At 42.2% G+C, this 18,329-nt stretch overlaps 1 protein-coding gene across 2 annotated transcripts in view; it reads left to right on the top strand.

Moving 5' to 3' along the window:
- The first annotated feature begins 4,673 nt into the window (after positions 1-4,673).
- The window catches only part of RAD54L (RAD54 like), a 30,663-nt gene continuing 17,007 nt past the window's right edge, over positions 4,674-18,329 (top strand). For both annotated transcript variants that reach the window (XM_079115924.1, XM_079115925.1), the window contains exons 1-8: positions 4,674-7,111; positions 7,200-7,286; positions 8,746-8,865; positions 14,212-14,272; positions 14,959-15,094; positions 15,528-15,597; positions 15,712-16,000; positions 16,638-16,762. In XM_079115924.1, the coding sequence (XP_078972050.1) occupies positions 7,109-7,111; positions 7,200-7,286; positions 8,746-8,865; positions 14,212-14,272; positions 14,959-15,094; positions 15,528-15,597; positions 15,712-16,000; positions 16,638-16,762 (891 nt within the window). In that variant the 5' untranslated portion in view covers positions 4,674-7,108. The remainder of the gene's footprint in view (positions 7,112-7,199; positions 7,287-8,745; positions 8,866-14,211; positions 14,273-14,958; positions 15,095-15,527; positions 15,598-15,711; positions 16,001-16,637; positions 16,763-18,329) is intronic.

The raw sequence follows: 18,329 nt of genomic DNA on the forward strand, positions 1-18,329 counted from the left end.
CTATAATTTCTCATTTATTTCATATTACACATGAAGCATTCTCAGAATAACAATTTTAACACTACCATAAATATGAGCACTGCAAACAAAAGTATTTTGCTAATGCGTTTCTCCACCCCATTAAAAAAAATTCTTTATAGTAAATCTACATTGTCAGGGCATCTAGTTATGTACTACACTCTTTTCTGCATGGCTGTTACATAGCTTTAGTTCTATAAGTGACCTTTATGTAATACCTCCAGTGCTTAAACCATTCTTCAGAAGAGCCTTGGGAACAATATTCCCTGAGATCCTGTTTGTTGATAAATTTATCTGTGTCCTTTATACTTGCAAAGTCTGTGTTACTAGGGTTGTACTTCCCTTTCTTGAATCTCTTGAATATATTCTTTCTTCTGGAATGAAGTGTTATTTTTGAAAAGCCTAATGATAATCTACTTTTCTTTTTTTGCCCTTCTAAATCATACACTCTTTGTTTTCTAGATGCCCAAGAACTTTTTCTATTTTTATTTTTTAAAGTTCAAATTTTCATAGAATGGCTTCTTGGTGGCAGTCATTTTGGGATCATATTTCCAGTTTTTCAGTATGCTTTTTGAATACATAGTTTCAAGTTTTTAATTGTTTCAGGAAAAATTTTATTGGATAGCTTTTAGTATTCTGTTCCTTTGCTTTGATTTTCTTCTTCAAGAACTGATTATTTCTTTATATTTTTAATCTTCTTTGCCTATTTTCAGTGTTTGTCACTAATACTTTATCTCTTTTTTTCAATTTTGTTTTTCCATGGTTCTGAGCTCCAATCGAGGGTTCAGGCATGCTAGGCAAGCACTCTACTACTGAGCCACATCTCAAAACTTCATTTTGTTTTTATTTTTATTTTTTTAAACAAATACTTTTATAATACATTTATAAAATCTGCATAGTTGTATTGTGTTCTTTTTCATTTTTAAAATTTTATTTTACCTTCTTTGTAAAGCATTATCTGCAGTGTTCATTTGCTCTTTTTAACATATTTTTTTTAGTCATCAATGGACCTTTATTTATTTATGTGGTGCTCAGAATCTAACCCACTGCCTCACCTGTGCTAGGCAAGCACTCTACCACTGAGCCACAGTCCCAGCTCTCGTTTACTTTTATGTATTTCTTAGTCTTCATTTCTACAATGCTTATTTGGTTCATTTCTAGTTCTTTCCTCATTCCTTTCAGAAGGAGTCTGTCACTTCACTTATGTTTCTCTAATTCTAATCTGTGTTCTTTCATGAATCATACCACTGTCTTAATGTCTTTCGGCTTGTTTTGAAATAGTCTGTGCTTTCACTATTTGTAGTCACGTTATTCTTATGTTTGTTTATTTTGTTATTATTTTTTGGTAGGGATTGTGACTTTAAAACTGAGTCACATCCCAGCCCTTTTCTATTTTTATATTTTGAGATAGGGTTTCACTAAATTGCTAAAGCTGGTCTCAAACTTAGAATCCTCCTGCCTCAGCCTTCCTAATTGCTGGGAGCACAGATATCCACCACTGTTCCTGGCTTCAGGAAGAGTGAAGAGCTTACATAGAGCTCCCTCTTGTATTTTGTGTGACTTACTTTCCTGGATTCCCCTCCTCCATGTTGGTTTTCATCTTATTCTTTCCTCTCTGCTGTCTCCATCCTAACACATTTTTATTCTACTTCCAGCAATTTTGTTCTATGTGGGGCATGATACTGAGAAAGCCCTTGTGGTCAGTTGGATAGTTTATAGGAACAAGACCTGATCTAGCCCCTTTGTGGACCCCTGGCACTTACCTGCTATTTTACTTTATTTTATATATATTTTATATATGTGTGTGTGTATATATATGTAAAAAAAAAAAAAATATATATATATATATATATATATATATATATATAAATTTTTGTGTTTTTTGTTTTTTTTGGTACCAGGGATTAAACTCAGGGGCACTTAACCACTGAGCCACATCTCAAGCCCCTTTTTATTTTTTATTTTGAGACAGGGTCTCCTTAAATTGCTTAGAGCTTCCCTAAATTGCTGAGGCTGGCTTTGAACTTGCAATCCTCCTGCCTCAGCCTCCCCAGTCACTAGGATTACAAACCTGTGCCAGAGTGTCCACTCTCACCTGGTATTTTAGACACACCCCCCCTCCATTTTTCATCCATTCCATCTACTGTTCTCAATTGACCTGTTGTTATGGTTTGGATTTAGAAATATCCCATGAAAAGCTGCTGCTGCTGCTGCTGCTTCTTTCTTTCTTTTTCTTCTTCTCTTCTTCCTCCTCCTCCTACTTCTCCTTCTTTCTTCTTCTTCCTTCTCTTTTTTGGTATTGAAGATTGAGCCCAGGGACACTTTTTTATTTTCAGACACGGACTTGCTATGTTGTTGAGGGTCTTACTTAATTGCAGAGGCAGGCCTCAAACTTAAAATCGTTCTGCTTCTCTGGAATTAAAGGTGTTTACCACTATGACTGGCTCAAAGCCCATGTTTTGAAAGCATGATCCAATCCAACAAGGTTCAGAGGTGGGGTTTTTAGGTAGTGTTAAGGATTGTAGCTTTATCAGTGTCTGTTCCATTTGATGGATTAATAATTTGGATAGATTTGGATAGATAGGTCACTGGGGGCAATGACCTTGGACTGTATCTGTCCCTGGCTCCTTCCCTTTTCTCTCTCTGCTTCCTGGTTGTTGTGAGCTGAGCACTTTCCTCCTTTGTACCTTTTCATCATGTTTTGCCTCACTCAAGCCCAGAGCAATGGAGTCAGCCAATAATGAACTGAACTCAAAATTAACCTTTCCTCCTCTTAAGTTGTTTTGTATTTTTGTTACAACAACTAAAAGCTGACTGACGTACCTGTTTTGATTCCAGTGGATATCTATGGGCTCACTGGGATTCTCCTGCCCTTAGTCTGTCAGATGCATACCTGTGTTTTGTTTGTTGGTAGTTTGTCCTACTAGCTTGTGTTTGAGGTTGTGGAGGTATCTTGTTACTGAGCTTTGTTGCAAATGTTGACTTTTCATTTTATTTATTTTGGTACTGGAGATTGAATCCACGTACGCTTAACCACTGAGCCACATTTAAAGCCCTTATTTAAACTTTGAGACAGGGTCTTGCTAAGTTGCTTAGGGCCTCACTAAATTACTGAGACTGGACTTGAACTTGTGATTCTCTTGCCTCAGTCTCCAGAGTTGCTGGGCTTACAGGTGTGCATCACTGTACCTGGAGTCTTTTTAATTCTTTAAAAAATTTACTCTCTAGTCACTGTCAATTTTTATGTAGGGAGCTGCCACGATAGCCATCATCCTCCCAGACACCACACTTTTTTTTTTTTTTTTTAATTGAGATAAAGTGTGCCTCTGTTCCCCTGGACTGGCCTCAAACTTACAGTCTTCCTGCCTCAGCCTTATAGGTAGCTGGGATTACAGGTGTGCACCCCCATGCTTGGCCCCTCCCTTTCTTCTTGATATCTATCTATAGGATCAGTAGTGACATACTCTTTTTCATTATATATAACTCACCTGCCATTACCTGGAACTAGAACCAGAAAATACTCACTTTCCATGTGGCAAACAACAGCTATGTTTTCCAAGTACCTGAAACCTCCTTCATCTGCTCCATGGAGCCTCTACCCCTTCTGAGACTTGATCCTAACTTTTGGCCCCCTTGAGCTATTGTGGCAGTTCCTTTTTCCTTCCTATTTTTTCATTGGGTCCATAACCATCTGGAATAAAGACTATTATTTCCCAGTTTCTCTTGCAGTTACATGTAGATGAAGGAATGAAGTATGGGTGTTTCAAGTTGAATCCTCTGGAGTCAAAAGCTGAGATGGAATTTGGAGTCAAGATATTTATTAGGAATCAATGCCTGTGAAAGGAAGAGTGCCAACTCAAGGCAGAAGTGGTACAACTGTGAAGCCTTGACCACCCCAGTGGGGAGCTTACCATCACCTATTGCCTGTCAAAGTATACCCTGTAGAGCCAATAGGGCTGGGCCTTTATTGCCTCACTCTCATAGTCAACAAATAACAAATTGCTCTGGGATATACGTGACTCAGAAAAGTGGCTCTGAGTAAACTTGAAGGAGCCAAAAACTAGAAGATAATCACATTCCCTACAGCTGGGCAGCATATTCATTAGTTAGGGTTCTCCAGAAAAACAGAACCAATAGTAGACAGATGGATTTATTAATTATAAAGAATTGGCAGCCAAGTATGGTGGCTCATGCCTACAATCCCAGCTAATGGGAGGCTGAGGCAGGAGGATCCCAAGTTTGAGGCCAGGCTGGGCAATGTGACAAGATCCTGTCTGAAAATTAAAAAATTTAAAAAGAGCCGGGGGTATAGCTGAGTGATAAGAGTATTTGCCTTGCAGGAAGCAGGCACAAGGCCCTGGGTTCAACCTCATGTGCCACAAAAAAAAAAAAAAAAAAAAAAAAAAAAGCTGGATGTGGTGGTGCATGCCTGTAATCCCAGAGATTCTGGAGATTGAGGAAGGAGAATAGCAAATTCCAGGCCAGCCTCAGCAATTTAGTGAAACCCTGCATCAAAATAAAAAAATAAAGCCGGGCATGGTGGCACATGCCTCTAATCCCAGTGGCTTGTGAGGCAGGAGGATAGGGAGTTCAAAGCCAGTCTCAATAATTTAGTGAGGCCCTAAGCAGCTCAGTAAGACCCTGTCTTGAGGCTTGAGACCCAGGAAAAATGGACATTTTTGTTAGGGTTTAAAACAGAAAAAAGATGTTAGAAAGCAGACAGGATCAGGTGTGGTGGTTCATGACTGTGATCCCAGCGACTTGGGAGGCTGAGACAGGAGGATCATGAGTTTAAAGCCAGCCTCAGCAAAGACAAGGTGCTAAGCACAACTCAGTGAGACCCTGTCTCTAGATAAAATACATAACAGAGCTGGGGATGTGGCTCAGTGGTTGAGTGCCTCTGAGTGCAATCCCTGGCACACTGCCCTCCCAAAAGAGACATTGTCTATTTAAGTTGCCAAGGCTGGTCTCAAAATTGCAAGATCTTTTACTCGGGCCTCTCAAGTAGCTGGGATTACAGGCCTGGGCCACCACCATTGGCAAAAAAGTATCAAGTTTTTAGAGAAAAAATAGGAAAAAATTTTGGGGATGGAGTGCAGAGAAAAATGTTCTTTGAGGGCCAGGGAGATAACTCAGCAGTAGAGCACTTGCCTAGCATGTGGAGATCCTGGATTCCACATGTTTTTGATTCGACACCAAAATCGCATTCCATAAAAAGGAAAAATTGATTAATCTTACTTTATCAAAATTAAAAATGTTTCCGTGGAAGAGACTGTTAAGAAGAGAGAACAAGCTACAGGATGGGAGAAAATATTTGTAAACCACATAACTGACAAAGGACTGGTATCTATATAACAAAGCAATCAGTAAGGGGCAAGCACTCCAACAAGAAATGGCTAAAAGAGACATTTTATTGAAGAGAATCTACCGATATCAAATAAGCCTATGTAAAGATGTTCGATGTCATTAGCAATTAGAGAAATACAAATTAAATCACAATCACAATTAGGTATCACTTTGCATCTATCGGAATAGCTACAGTAAGAAAGTAACACTAAATCCATGAGGATGTAGAGAAACCGGATCGCACATACATTGTTGGTAGGAATGTAAATGGTACAGACATTCTGAATTACAATTTGTCCAGTTTCTTAAAAAACCAAACATAGGTTGGGCGCGACCATAATCCCAAAGACACTAGATGCTCGGGCAAGAGAATAATCGCAAATTCGAGACCAGCCTCGGCAATTTAGCGAGACCCTGTCTCCAAATAAAAATAAAAAAACGAAACATGAAACTACCATGCAACCCAGCAATTGCACTACTGGGTACTATTATTATAATACCATTTCAAATATGAAGAAATTGAAGTTTTGAGAGACTGGGTGATTAAGTCTCTTAACTCCAAAGAAGCCGCTTCCATCCTAGGAGAAGGCTTCTTTCAAGACTCATCACACCAAGAAAGTCACATCCCACAGCCCAAGCCCATCACGTGGTACCTAGGCCGAACACTCCATGCTAAAAGAGCTAACAAGGCTCCAAATCCGACCTCCTCCCGGGGCCGGCACTCGGAAGTTGCTATCAATTCCAGAGCCCGACCCAAACTCGACTTTACCTAAACCCCAGGCGTCTACCCAGGTGGTACTAACTCTCCCCGGCCCAGTACGTTGCAAATTGTCCTTCAGGCTGCAGCACTGTCAGTTCTCCAGCCTAGAAGAAAACACTAGGGGTCAAAGCCGAAGGTCCGCCAGTAATAGCTAACTCTGCAGAGCCGAGCCCCACCTTAACGCTCCGCCAAGCCCCACCTCCTGGCTGGTCGGTTGAACCTCCGGGGCAGCAGAGTCTCTGCAGCATCACTAGGCCCGCCCCTTCCTTGGGGGGCGAGTGCCGAACTCATCGAACGCAGCCAATGAGTGAAGCGGCGGCAGCGTGGCGGGAGGTTCGATTGACCCAGCCTGGCGGCTGTTAACGCGCGCTTTGGGAAGAGGAAGGTTAATGGGGAGTTGCGTGTCCCGGAATCCATCTCTGCTCCTGTTTTCGGCCCGGTCTGGGATTCTCCTTCCAGCTTGGGATTTTATTGGTTCTTCTTGGATCCTTGCTCGACCTCCCTCAGTCCAGTCCTGCCATCCGCACTCCAGCCCCGGGGAAATCCCCCTCCTCCGGATCCAGGCGCCTCGCCCTCCTTCGGTCTCGGACTTTAACCCCAGCTTCTCTGCTAGCCTTTGGTTACTGCCTCCCACCTCGCACCTATCTCCTCTTAACCCCTACCAGAACCATTATCCCAACTCCACTCTGCCCATTCTGGGACTACATCTGTCTCCTCCCCCATCCTAGATTTATATTCGACTCTATCTGGACACTTTCTCTTTGGTCTTACTCTCTCGACTCACCTAACTGGCGCTCAACATTCTCATAGTTTGGACTCAAACTCCAGCTCTTGGCTGGGTCCCCTTCATCCATGCCCCCTTTTTAATTAACCCTTATTCTCAAAAATATAGCAGTTCCGTCTACATCAAGTCGTCCTCTTGCATTTTCCGCTGCTGAGTGCCTTTTACCTTTGGCTGATGGGTACTTGACGTTTGGACCCAGGATGGTAAGTGTGGACCTAGGGGAGACAGGAGTCCTTTGTCTAGGTTTAATGGGCTCAGGCTGCAGGATCCATTTCCATTCTCCCCTTACAGAGGAGGAGCTTAGCTCCCAGCCAGCTGGCCAGAAGGAAACTGGAAGGCCGATCTGATGATGATGAAGAATGGCAGCCTGAGGCAGTGGTGAGTGCCCAAGGGGATAGGGATTGTGGGGACTTAGACTGGGAAGAAGGGAAGCTTAGACTTGGTTTCTGGGTTTACAGAGTCACCTTACAGGAGTCTCTTTTTAATATGTTCGGTAGTTTAATGAATGCTTCTCTGCCAGGCATTGAACAGATTAATAAAATCTTTGTAGCTTCACTAGAACCTAAATGTAACCTTAATTTTCCTGTTGGGAGGGGTACACATAAGTCAAGAAACAGCTCAGCTTGGGTCCTTTGACTCTTGATGGGGTGGGGAGTGAAGCATTCACAATAGCAACTAGCAGCCTCCTCTCTGTCCCTTGCCCCATGTCACAGAATAGTAGAGTGTTCTGGCTCTACCTTAAAATTCTGAACTTATTTGGGCCTAGATTTGAGGGATAGTGTCCTTTCAGTCCCTGCTCATACTCAAGTACAGTATGTTCTACTTTGGACTGTGGTCTGTGCTTTGCTCCATGTCTTGGAGCCTTGCTGGTTATGGGCAAGACCTATATAAGTTAAACAGGATCATGCAACATCTACTTTAAAGGGAGAGAGCAATTCAAGAATCAAGGACTAGGCTACTGGAGCTTTGGAGAAAAAGATCAGCTAAGGAAGGAAGGCACTTTTTGCTAGCACAGTTTGTAAGTAAAAGGCGTATAGAGGGCTTAGTGTTTGCTTCATGTATGTGTTATAGGATCACTGGAGCTTCAAATAATTTGACAAGCTGATAAAAGCGAGTTCTTTCCTGATTGCCTGTTGGGGTCCTCCCTTTAGTTGCATTGCTGGGTGTGCTGGGGACTTTTCTACGTGCTAGGGAGGCAGATTAACTGCCCTTTGTGTGTCTTACACTTGAACTTGGGGCATCATTCTCTGAAGGTGGATCATGAAGGGAGCTGTGTGTTGCTCCTGAAATGCTTGGTGCTAATGTCCTCACTGCTGTGTGTGGACTGAGTTGGGCCAGGTGATGTGGGAATTGGATGCAACTGTACTCTTGTCCGTCATTTGGGAAACACTTGGGTCCATTATGACTCCAGACTGCTGGTGGACTTGCTTTTCACAGGCCTACTTCATTTGCCTCTTCAACTGCTTTTCCTCCATTTGAGGCGAGTTACTTAATCTCAGTAAGCCCCAGGTTTTTTAGAATTAGAAAAGAATATCCTATTAAAGAAGGATAATAAACAGGATTGCTGTGATGATACATGATAATACATGTGAAGACTTTAGCACTTCACCTGTCACTTAATATGTACCTTTTCTTTTTGAGATGGAGTTATACTTTGTTGCCTAGGCTAGTCTTAAACTCATGGGCTCAATTGATCCTTCATCCTTGGCCTCTCAAATACCTGGACTACAGGTGTGTGTTACCACACCCAGCTCTAATAAATCACTTTAAGTGTTAGTCGCCATTAGGGTGATCTCTGTGGTCTTTCAGACCTCAGCTTCCTTATTTCCTCTCTTAGATGCCAAAGAAACAGAAATCAAATAATGAGACCCAGATCCAGGAGTGTTTCCTGTCCCCTTTCCGGAAACCTTTGATTCAGCTAACAAATCGACTACCCTGTGTGGATAGCAGTCAACATGTAAGTCAAAACTGCAATCTTCCCAGTCCTTTTGCCTCAGTAGACTCCTACACTAGAGACTCTGTCTTCCACATAGTGACCAGCCTGTCTACAGCTATGTGGCCTATTGAAACATGGATGCCTGCCTTGGAGTCCTCCCTTGTTTATGTGGGCACCAGATCTCAGGTGGCTCAGATTCCTAAGAAAATGAGGATAGAGGAAAGGGAAGGCTTTGATGGGGTGTTAGAACCACTGCGCCCGACTCCAGATTGGTGTTTTCAACAAAGCCAACTAACATAGGCTGTATTTGCCTTCTGCAAAGCACCAGTAGCTGTGCTCTGATGTGCAGTTCTGTTTGGCCATCTTGAGCAATTTCTCACACAAGACCATATGCTGGAAGGAAAACTTGCTGGATTTCTGATTACATCTAATTTCAAGAAGTACCACATAGTACCAGGCTTATCATGATGAAGTTTCTTCACCCTTTCAGTATAGGTTGCACTCTTGTGTGTGTGATTGTTTGGTACTGGAGATTGAACTCAGGGGTGTTTAACCATTGAGATATATCCCCAGCCCTTTTAATTTTTTTGTGTTTTGAGATAGGGTCTCACTAAATTGCTTAGGATCTTGCTAAATTGCTGAGACTGACTTTGAACTTGCGATCCTCCTGCCTCAACTTCCCAAGATGCTGGGATTATAGGCATGTAACCCAGCTAGGGTGCACTCTTATAAGTTGTTTTTGTAGTTATTTGCTTCTTGGCTGCTTTCCTACTAATTGATTTGCAGGCTTTTTTTTTTTTTTTTTTTTTTTTTTGTGCCAGGGATTGAACTCAGGGACACTTAACCACTGAACCACATCCCCAGCCCTTTTTTTGGATTTTATTGAGAGACAGGGTCTTGAGTTGCTTAGAACCTTGCTATTGCTAAAGCTGGCTTTGAACTCTGGATCCTCCTACCTTAGCTTCCCCAGCTGCTGGGATTACAGGTGTCCACCACCATGCCTGGTGATGATCTGCTTTGTACCAGCCATGGTTTTGAGACCCCCTTACTTATCTGCCTTAACCAGTAGCATCCTTTAATTCCTTTTAAGATCTGAAGGGGAAAAGAGCATAGTAATGAATTTAGCCTGAATTGCAGTCATGGAATGAATATATATATATATCATATATATAAATGTAATATATCAATGTTATTGAACATATTAATACCAGGTGTTATTAATTAATATTAAATATATATAAATAATAATATATATAAATAATATATGTTTTTAATGGAGGAAGAGTCTCAAGAGAAAGTTTATAGGGCCCACAAAAGTCCTGGTGGGCTTGGAGACTTTTTAACCTTAGATATGATGAGTTTGAAGGGCCTGTAGGATATCTAAGATTGGAAGCTGTTGTAAATGTGGATTTGGAGCATAGGAGTAAGGTAAGGACTAGAAATAGATTTGGGGGTCAGTAGCATAAAGGTATTTGATACCTTGGAAGCATATTGGAGTGTCTGTTGGAGGAGTGGAGGAGGCCTTAAATCCTAAGCCTAAGGATCCCCAACTTTTAAGGGGGATAGAGGAGGAAGCATCCATAAGGAGACTGAAGTTCTAGAAAGATGGAATAGTGGGAGAATTGGTGTCATGAAATTCAAGGGTGGAGCATATTTAAGAAGGAATGACCAGTTCTGTCAAGTGAGATAAGAAAAAAGCATGGTCATTGGAATTGGGGTCGTGTAGGCCACTGGTGACCTTGGGCAGAGGAGTGTAAAGGTAGAAAGACAGGAGGAGTGAGAGGTAAGGAAGAGGGACAGACAGGGCTTTCTAGAAGTTTGCCTGTGAAAAAGAGGAGATAAGAGATCAAAGGAATTTTTGTTTTGGTGCTGGGGATTGAAACCAGGACCTCACCCATGCTAAGTATGCAAGCTTTACCACTGAGCTATATTATCTGCCCCAGAATTTTTGTTGTTAAGATAGGAGAGAGCATGCTGGTGAGATAGCTAGCTAGAGAGGTTGTGATGCAGGAGAGATAGGACATAACTGATAGAATAAATCTATGCAGAAGGGGAAGCTTTAGCCTTGGTGGGGAAAGAGGGATGCTCTCTCTCTTCTATCGGAAGGACAGAATGGCATGAATTATCAGCAACTAAATGAACAAAGAATGAGAGCATGCTCTCCCCTCTGCTTCTGCCAGCTCTTGGTGTTATCACCAGATCCCAGGAAGCTGGCCATTAGAAGTCTTACAGGCTGTGGTCCTCAGGTATTTTTGGCTAGGGCTTCTAACATTCTCCCTTGCCAGTTACTAAACCTGTAGCTTTCCCTGCAGACCTTGTGGCTCCTGGGTTCTATTGAAAGCCTGTTTTTTAAATTTGGAGCATAAATTTTTGGCTACTGAGAGCTTCAAACTTAGCCTTTTATACTGACAGTCTTTTAGAATTAATGTCAAATAAGAAAGGAAGTTTTTGCTCTTGTGTGACTTAAGGCTAAGTTTTTGTTAGTATCTTTCACAATGATTATTGCTACGAATAATTGTAACATGCTAATTAGAAATGTCAATAAAAGTTTTATTTAGATGTAAAGAAATGTGCAAATGAACAAGATTTGGGGCAACTATTTAAAAAAAATCACTCAAGCTGGGTATGGTAGCACACACCTGTAATCCCAGTGGCTTGGGAGGCAAGAGGATTGCAGAATCAAAGCCAGCCTCAGGGGGTTGGGGATATAGCTCAGTTGGTAGAGTGCTTGCCTCAGAAGCACAAGGCCCTGGGTTCAAATCCCCAGCACTGCAAAAAAAAAAAAGAATGACAAAGCCAGCCTCAGCAATTTAACAAGGCCCTAAGCAACTTAGTGAGACCCTGTCTCAAAATAAAAAATAAAAAGGACTGGGGAATGTGACTCAGTGGCTTAGCACCTCTGGGTTCAGTCCTTGGTACAACAACAAACAAAAAAAAAAAAAAAGAAAGAAAAATTCACTCAAAATATTCAGGTTTACGTGTTAGCTCTCTTTCAGGGAGTTGCCATAACTCACAGTTCAAAGTATATTCTATAGATTAGTAACATGCTGACAGGTAATTGTGATTTATTTTGCAGCAAAAATGATTCAAGAAGAAAACAGTGCCTATTTACCTTTGTATAAGCAATTGTTTGTTACTCTGCTTTTAACATTTGTAACTTGTTAAATTCTTATGTATGTGTAGAAATGTCATGGTATAAGATGCTGCTAGCCCAGGCACAAAGTATTAAGATTATTTTGTGAAGGGCAAAAAAAAAAGATTTGGGCCTTTCTCCAATTTTGCCTTTGTTACATTATTTAGGGTGATATTGACCTTCAATTCTCCACACTCCTTTTCTGTCTTCCAACAGACTATAAGTAATATTTATTACATTTTTCCTGTTTCAAGGACATTGAGCTGGGCTGGGTGTGGTGGCACATACCTGTAATCCTAGTGGCTTGCGAGACTGAGGCAAGAGGATCTCAAGTTCAAGGTCAGCCTCAGCAACTTAATGAGATCCTGCTTCAAAATGAAAATAAAAAGGACAGGGATGTAGCTCAATATAGTGTCTGATCTAGTACTAAAACCAAACCAAAAAAAAAAAAAATTTCTTCTCTATTGTTAAAATTTTGCTTTAAGAGAGGGTTTTGTTTTTCTATTACTGCTTTTTCTTGTAATGTATTCCCATTATACCTATCTTTAGGATCTCTGCTGTTAGATTCTAGGTTCACAGACTGTTTTAATTTCCCAAAGGACTTAGGTACATGTGGACCAAACTTCCATAGGAGTTGTCAATTCCACATTAACTCCCCTGCCACCTCCTCTGTCCTTGTACCATAGCCCATGGAATAGTGCCAATTCCAGGCCAAAGTCCTGGTGCAGAGTCTTCTTGCAGGCCATTAGGTGAAGGCACTGAGGCTTGCTGTCTGGGATCTGCATGTGTCTGTTTCCTGTCACCCTTGTCCCACTTGCTTTTTCTTGGTAATGGGCTTGCCCTCTCTCGCATGTTCTTTCTCTCTTGTGTCTTCCATGGCAGGAAGCTGCTGGCTCTTGGCTCTCAGTATGCCTATGTGTAACATGTTTGGCTAGGAGGCCATATTGCCCACTGGTGAGGGCCCCAGAATTAGGAAAATCTTGGATCAGTCTTGGCTGTGTGACTTGAAAAAGTGATATAATTGCTCTGAGCCTCAGTTTGCTTATTTCTAAATGGAACACCAATAATACATTAGTCTCAGGAATATTAAGATTAAATGTTAACATGAATACAAGAGGTTTAACTCCTCATCTAGCTACATTGTTAGCTACCATTATTATTGTTCATTTTTGGTGTTGCTACTATTATTATTTTACTAATACCTCTGTTCTTATCACCCCTAGTACCACTACTCTTTTTTTTTTGGCAATTGAACCTAAGACCTTGTATATGCTAGGCAAGTGCTCTACAACTGAATTACATCCCCAGCTCTTTCAAAGTTAATTTTGAGGAAGCGTTTTGCTAAGTTTCCCAGACTGGTCTCAAACTTGCAATCCTCCTGACTCAGCCTCTTGAGTAGTTGAGATTATAGGAGTGTACTACCATACCTGGCTACCACTACTCTTTGTTGGACTGTTTAGTTCCTAAGGAGGCTGATGTGGATAGTAATGTGAGAATTAGATACAATAGGCAAAACTGATACAGCAAAAAAAGACTTATGGAGCTGGATGTGGTGGTACACACCTGTAATGCCAGTGGCTTGGGACACTGAGGCAGGAGGATCACAAGTTCAAGGCCAGCCTCTGCAACTTAACAAGGCCCTAAGTAATTTGGTGAGACCCTATCTCAAAAAGGACTGGGGATGTAGCTCAGTGGTAAAGCAGCACTGGGTTCAATCCCCAGTACCAAAAAACAAAACAAAACTTGTGGGATTGGGATGTTACTCAGTGGTAGAGCATGTGGTTAGTATGTGCACTGACCTAAATTCAATCCCCAGCACCCCTGCTCCCACCACACACACACACACACACACACACACACACACACACACACACACACAAAAAAAAAGAGGTATTTTTGGGGAAGATACTGTTCTACAGGACAGAGGTTAAACCTAGATATTGGAATTGTCTGTTAGTATTGTATAGGATGCTTGCTTCTTAAGGTGCTTCACTCTAAAGAAGACCCAGGTGTCTTTACTGGCATGGTCTTACATAAGCAAATGGATTCTGAGCCTCAGGTTGACTGAGGTATGTCTTTTCAGCTATTCCTAGATATAGTAAAACCTTACATGAAATCTCAAAGATGGAAGCTGTTGTACAAACCCTAATGGGGAACATATAGTAAAAATATTATCCCATTACAACTCATTAATAAGTCCTGAATCCCTGTTTCTCATTTTTTCCTTTTTTTAGGAAGCATTTATTCGAAGCATTTTGTCAAAGCCTTTCAAAGTTCCCATTCCAAATTATCAAGGTAAAATGAAGACTTTGGTTTTCTTGAATTTAGTCATATATGAATGTGTCTGAATAGATTTAAAAAACTGCTTTTGCAAATAACAAGCTTAGGTGTGAAATGAAGATGTCAGTCTTGCTTTGACTATATTTAGAATGACCCTCCAGAGGCCTGTATGAAAGTTGTATTCGCTTCAGCACTGCCAAGACTAACTGCCCCTTATCTTCTTTGTGTTCAGAAAGCTCCTGGTAGGCCAGAGTAGCTAATGGACCTAGGCTTCATTCAGTCTAAGTGTGTTCAGTAGCATCTCCTTTACGAGGCTGACTGTGTGGGAGTTCCAATTTCTATGAAGTTTTCCCTGTTCTATTTAGGGCATTGCATTGTACTAAAACAGGCTGGGGAGGGAGAATGCCAGCCCTCAAGAGCTCTCAGACTTGAAAAGCCTCTTTAAGGTTTCAAGCCAGGATTGACTCAAGATGAAGTTCCAGCCCTCTAGAAGTTTATAATTGAATGGGAGAAATTAAATGGGAATAGCTCTGGTCTGAGGCTGAAGAAGTAATTAGGTAGAGGTGTCCAAACCAGGTTTGTAGGACTTTGGGGAAAGAGTGGGTTAGATGAAAGTTCAGTAAAGGATGTGCAATTGAGCTGGGCCTGCTGGAGCTCCTGAACATAAAGTCTCAATTGACTGATTGATTGCTGGTTTCTAGGTCCTCTGGGCTCTCGGGCATTGGGTCTGAAAAGGGCGGGGGTCCGCCGGGCCCTTCATGACCCCCTGGAAGAAGGTGCCTTGGTTCTGTACGAGCCTCCCCCACTGAGTGTCCATGATCAGCTGAAGCTTGACAAGTATGTGCATTGATATTTCTTGAGCAGTTATAGTCTTCTCTAAGAGCATACTTGGAAGGGCAGAGCACATTTTGGTGTGACTTTTCTGTGGGACTGGAATAGATTATCATGGAGCTGTTCTGGTTATCGAGCCATCCAGAGAATGGTGGTCAGGGAAGGGGAGACCTTGGGGAAGAGCATGTGGTCATGTCCAGTTAGTGGGGGTTCCTCACCTCTTCCTACCATCAATCAGGGTAGGAGTGATTAAAGTGAAGACATGGAGAACCCATCTTCCTTTCCCAACTTTCTTACTTCTAGTGCAGGAACTTGGAAGGAGGCTTGGAAGGTACTCTGTGGTTCTGGATTGGCAGAACACAACTTTCTGAGAGTGTGCTCCTGCACATGTCTGAGCATCCTATTTTGCTTTTGTTTTTGTTTTTTGCTGTTTTCTCAGGGAAAAACTTCCTGTCCATGTGGTTGTGGATCCTATTCTCAGTAAGGTTTTGCGGCCTCATCAGAGAGAGGTAATGTGGGTGAGAAGAATGAAGTATGGGTGGGGAACTGAGCCTGGGAGACTACTATCTCTGGGGCAGGGGCTTTTTAGGTGCCAAAGTGGACTGAATGCTGTCATTCCCCAGGGAGTGAAGTTCCTGTGGGAGTGTGTCACCAGTAGGCGCATACCTGGCAGCCATGGCTGCATCATGGCTGATGAGATGGGCCTGGGAAAGACACTGCAGTGCATCACGTTGATGTGGACACTTTTGCGCCAGAGTCCAGAATGCAAGCCAGAAATTGACAAAGCAGTTGTGGTGTCGCCCTCCAGTCTGGTGAAGAACTGGTATAATGAAGTTGGGAAGTGGCTCGGAGGAAGGATCCAACCTCTGGCTATCGATGGAGGATCTAAAGATGAGATAGACCAAAAGCTGGGTACAAAGTCTGAAAAAAGATTGCACTCATCCATCCAGCATGCTTCTTGCTTGCTTCCTTCCTTTTATTTTTTTGTGGTACTGGGGATGAACCCAGGGGTGCTCTATTACTGAACTACATCCTCCAGTCCTTTTTATTTCTTATTTTGAGATAGGGTCTTGCTAACAGTCTGACATCAAAGTTGTAATCCTCCTGCCTCAGCCTCCTGAATTGCTGGGATTACAGGCGTGTGCCACTGTGCCCTGCTCTACTGCTTGCTTTCTTAGGTGTATGCTCACTTATGGCCAGAGTTGAGGACGATGCAGGAATAGAAGAGAATTCCCATTCAAAATAGTCAAAATAGTCATTTTTAGGCTACTTTAACAACCATTGCTTGGTGTGGTGGTGTGCTCCTATGATTCCAGCTACTCAAGAGGCCAAGGAAGCAGGATCACCAGTTTGAGGCCAGCCTGAGCTATTTAATGAGAGCCTATCTCAAAATGAAGGACAAAAAGAGGTTGGGGATATAGCTCAGTGGTAAAGTGCTTGCCTAGCTTGCCCGTGGCCCTGGGTTCAATCCCCAATAACACGCACACACAAGCTAATTTTTTTCTTTAATGTGTTCTGATTTGGTCCCTTGACAACTTTTCTATTGTAGAGGGATTCATGAACCAGCGTGGAGCCAGAGTGCCTTCTCCCATCCTCATCATTTCCTATGAGACCTTCCGCCTTCATGTTGGAGTTCTACAGAAAGGAAGTGTTGGTCTGGTCATATGTGATGAGGTATTTGATGCTCAACAGTCTGGGTGTAGGAGATCCATGAAAGTCTCCTAATTGGAGCACTGCCACTATCTCAGGGCTTTACTAGTTAAAGAATGCTGAGGACAGATGTAGCTGCCTTGGAGGAGACAAGGAAGGAGGAGAACTTGAAACACCAATTTGCCAAATTGTAACACCAGTCTGCCAAAAGAGAAATTAAACAGTGCTCAGAACTCTTAAGGAGAGTGAAGTGCTGTGGGCCGATTGGTTTTATTGTTGCCAGGTGGTATTCCTAGAACAAAGAAGAACTTTGAAGGATGGGAGAGGGGTTTGGATGGGTAGAGACATGGCATAGCATTTAGGGGAACAGGTTCTAGAGTCAGAGACATTAATTCATATCCTTGTTGTGCCACTTCTCAGTGACCTGAGCCTGCTTCTGTGTCATGAAAATAGGGTGATAGTACCCCATTTATTATTATTATTGGTACTGGGGATTGAACCCAGGAGTGCTTAATCACTGAGCCACATCACCAGGCCTTTTTTTTTTTTTTAGATGGATACGATACCTTTATTTACTTATTATTTTTAATGTGGTGCTGAGGATTGAACCCAGTACATCACATGTGGTAGGCAAGCGCTCCACCAATGAGCTACAACCCCAGCCCCCGCCCCAGACCTTGAAATTTTTTTTTTTTTTTTAAATTTTGAGACAGGTTGCTTAGATCCTTGATAAGTTGTTGAGCTTTGAACTTGCAATCCTCCTGCCTCAGCCTCCTGATTGCTGGGATGATAGGTGTGCACCACTGCATCCAGCTTCATAGGATTATTGTAGGTATTCAACCAGGTGACTGGAGGAAAACTCTTATGGCAGTGCCTGGCATGTCATAAGCCTTGGTAAATGTTAGTGCTGGTTTTTATTCTGGGCTGGAGAATTTTCACGAACAGGAGCACAGAGATAAGAAAATCTAACATGGACAGTCCATACAACTTTGTAGTATGTTCTTTTGGGGACTAAGGAAAATATAGCAGTAGTCACTTCTTGGCCTTTTCCAGTATGCATGAATTGTGGTAAAGATGCTAGTATTCAGAACATAGTGAGGGTGGCTGGGGGCTTTCTATTATAGAGAGCCTTCCTGGACTCTAATGAACTTGGCTACCCTGAGGCTGCTGCTCTGTTTACACCTCTTTGGGAGCATAAAGGTCACTTTTCATATAACTGGGACACTAACAGAGTTGCTTGAAAGACCTGGGGACACTAGTAGAGAGTTGGTTGAAATACTTGGCCTCACTTGTCAACTGATGGGCATGCTTGACTATGCTCTGGGGCCTCTAGAACAGCCTAGTGTCTTAGGAGTTTAGAGATGGGTCAGAGGACAAAAACTTACTTTTGGGTGTTGTGCTTACAAATTGTGAGCTACTTCCCAGTTTTCCTTAAGAAAAGTCAGTCATTTGCAAATTCCTGATATCCTGATGTGCTATTCCTCTAGGTGGTGGTAAAAGATTAAGGAGCCTGGGGATATGCATGTGACTGCCCTCTGCTTGGGACCTGCATCTGTTTTATTACAATGGAGGGGGGGATGCTGGATGCTGT

Source organism: Sciurus vulgaris (genome assembly GCF_902686455.1).
Source record: "Sciurus vulgaris genome assembly, chromosome: 1".
Taxonomy (NCBI): Eukaryota; Metazoa; Chordata; class Mammalia; order Rodentia; family Sciuridae; genus Sciurus; species Sciurus vulgaris.